We start from the raw sequence: 2,960 nt of genomic DNA, 5'->3' as shown, positions 1-2,960 counted from the left end.
TGGCTTGTGCGTCCAATGGTCAGCCGAGCGGTGATGTCCTGCCGGCGGTCCCCGGGGGGAATGTGGCGTGCATGGGCTTCTGCCGCCCTCTGGAAAGGGTCTGGCCTTGCGCAGGGCCCTCTCTGGGGCAGGCACCCTGTATGTTTACAAGGGTATCGCCTTCTCTGCAGCAGCAGAACTCCTCCTCTGCGTGTCAGAAGCACTAACCGTGGATTTCAGTAATTAGGGCTGTAATTTCCCTTTAATTCCTTTCCTCCTCTGCTGCCCAATGCGTGATACATTCTCCCCCACTTCTCACCCCCAAAGGTTATCTGAGACTTCGATGCATCTGCCCCACACCTTCCAAAAGAAACCAGAATTTGTGTCATGGTCCTGGCTCGCTTCTCCCGAGTCGATGGAAGCGGGGAGCCAGTGTTGGCTCTACTCAGGTTGGAAAGGGAAGGGCAGAGGTTGAAGTTTTCTCTAAGCAGGGTTACCTGAGCTCACCCCCCAGCATGTTACCGGGAGTTAAGAATGGACAACAGAACTGGGTTAGGAATTCCCAGCGTGTGTCCAGCTGTGGAGCCCCCAACATCAGAAGGATATTGACCACTTGGAGTGAGTCCAGAGGAGGCCACGAAGATGATCAGAGGGCTGGAGCACCTCTCCTATGACGAAAGGCTGCGAGAACTGGGCTTGTTCAGCCTGGAGAAGAGGAGGCTCCGAGGAGACCTCATTGCAGCTTTCCAGTACCTGAAGGGGCTACAAGGGTGCTGGGGGGGACTTTTTACAAGGGCCTGTAGTGACAGGACAAGGGGTAATGGGTACAAATTGAAATCAGGGAGGTTTAGATTAGATATCAGGAAGAAATTCTTCACAGAGAGGGTGGTGAGGCACTGGAACAGGTTGCCCAGAGATGTTGTGGATGCCCCATCCCTGGCTGTCTTCAAGGCCAGGCTGGATGAGGCTTGGAGCAACCTGGTCTAGTGGAAGGTGTCCCTGCCCATGGCAGGGGGGTTGGAACTAGATGATCTTTAAGGTCCCTTCCAACCCAAACCATTCTGTGATTCTATTCTATGATTCTATGAAGAGACCCACAGGCAACCTGTGCTCCATTGTACTCTACGGAATCTAACGGCGGGGTGCGTAAGGAGCTGGGCTCCGTGGCCTGTGACACCGTTTAACGCTCTTGCGTTCCTCCTGCCTGCAGTTTTGTTGCTAGGCAGTGGGCTTGGGACTGGCCTGATGTAACGTCCCTTGAAGGCCTCGCCGCTGATCCGGCTGCCGGTCTCGTTGCAGAACGTGCGGCGTCTCCTGCAGAACCCCAAGGTGACGGAGTTTGACGCCGCCCGGCTGGTGATGCTTTATGCCCTGCACTACGAGCGGCACAGCAGCAACAGCCTGCCCGGGCTGATGGCAGATCTCCGGAACAGGGGCGTGTCGGAGAGATACCGGAAGGTAATCGCAGCATTTCTCCCTCGGCTGGATGCACGAGCGGGACGGGAGGGCACGGGGATTGGAAAACACGGGGAGCTGGGACGCAGCTTGCCTGCTTTAGCTTGGCACGAGGCTTTGTTTGTTGGATCGCACCGCACCTTGCGGAAAGAAGCCCGAGCGTGGCTGGGGCCTGCAGGTGTTACTTGAAAAGGCGTAGCTAATCATTAATTTGATATTATGAAGGATTGAAGTGCCAGGAGTCTGCCGGGACGGCTGCGTGGCATGGAAACGGGGCCTGGGACGCGCTTCCTTCCTCCTTCCCCTCTTCCTCCCCACCCCTGTTCCCCCAGCTCCTGCTGAGTAGGCAAGAGCTGCAGCAAAGGACTTGCGGAGCTTGGCTGGGAGAGGGTGGCGGCGCTTGGCAGACGTGGGGAGCAGCTGGAGAGGAGGTGGAGAAGCAGGATGATGTCACGTTGCATGGGAGATGTGCTGTCCCTGCAGCAGACCGTGGAGACGAAAGCCTCTCCTCTTCTGCAGGCAGTGTCACGGCAGGCTGACTGCTGGGTGGCTACAGGGAATGCTGCTTCCCTTCCCCTTTTCCGCTCTCCGTGCTGCTTTACCTGCTTGGGATCAGCTCCCTGGCTCCTTGGTCATCATTCCAGTACCTCTGTTGAGCCTAACCAGACAAAACTGCCTGGAAGCTGCTTTCCCAGGCTAATGGGATCCTGGTTTTGCCTCTCTCTCTCCAGCTAGTGTCTGCCGTTGTGGAGTACGGAGGGAAACGGGTCCGGGGCAGTGACCTGTTCAGCCCCAAGGATGCTGTAGCCATCACCAAGCAGTTCCTCAAAGGACTGAAGGTATGGATCTGCCACAGATGAAATAAGGACAGTGTTAGTCGAACTTACAGTCACGGAGCAGGACAATGCCCTGTGTCGTGGGTCGCAGAGGTTTAGTAGGAAGCGCCCAGGGCTTTGAGGGCATCATTCTCGCTGAGGACAATGGGAGTTAGCTGCTGAAAGCCTCTCCGTGTCTGGCCTTCAGGGATGTGTCCGTCAGATGCTGCTGTGCCGTGTGCCTTTGCCGTCTCTCGGCTTGCTGCCTTGCTGTGTTCATGCATAACGGGCTCTTCTTGCACCCTAGGGTGTTGAGAACGTGTACACGCAGCACCAGCCTCTCCTTCACGAAACACTAGATCAGCTCATCAAAGGAAAACTCAAGGACAGCCAGTATCCCTACCTGGGTCCCAACACTCTCCGTGACAGGTATGTGGGGCCTGTTAGGGCAGAGCTTGGGACTGAAACGCGTCTGCTCCTCCCGGCGCTGCCACTTGCTTTGCTCTTTGCCTGTAGATGAACAAAACTTGGTTTGGCAGAGAACGGACTGGATGGCGTAGGTCTTTGTGTTCTCCGGCGGGCGCCCTGGAGAGGGCTCTTAGGACTGGAGTAACCAAGGTGCGACGTTCCCATTGTAGAGGCTAAAGCTGGTGCACGGAGCTGCCGGGACGTTCACACGGAGGATTTCAATGTGCCCCCTAACATTGCAGT

General features: G+C 56.4%; 1 protein-coding gene across 1 annotated transcript in view; it reads left to right on the top strand.

Annotated features, from left to right (window-relative positions):
- Window positions 1-1,242: 1,242 nt before the first annotated feature.
- LOC104506705 (vacuolar protein sorting-associated protein 45-like) overlaps window positions 1,243-2,960 on the top strand; it is a gene marked incomplete at its 5' end in the record, with an annotated part of 15,992 nt that continues 14,274 nt past the window's right edge. The window contains 3 exons of the mRNA XM_010147739.1: window positions 1,243-1,437; window positions 2,166-2,273; window positions 2,557-2,678. Of these exons, the coding sequence (XP_010146041.1) occupies window positions 1,243-1,437; window positions 2,166-2,273; window positions 2,557-2,678 (425 nt within the window). The remainder of the gene's footprint in view (window positions 1,438-2,165; window positions 2,274-2,556; window positions 2,679-2,960) is intronic.

Source organism: Eurypyga helias, unplaced genomic scaffold, assembly GCF_000690775.1.
Source record: "Eurypyga helias isolate BGI_N326 unplaced genomic scaffold, ASM69077v1 scaffold16152, whole genome shotgun sequence".
NCBI classification, from domain to species: domain Eukaryota; kingdom Metazoa; phylum Chordata; class Aves; order Eurypygiformes; family Eurypygidae; genus Eurypyga; species Eurypyga helias.
The sequence above is the reverse complement of the archived record's forward strand: the minus strand, read 5'-3'. Positions and strand labels throughout refer to the sequence as shown.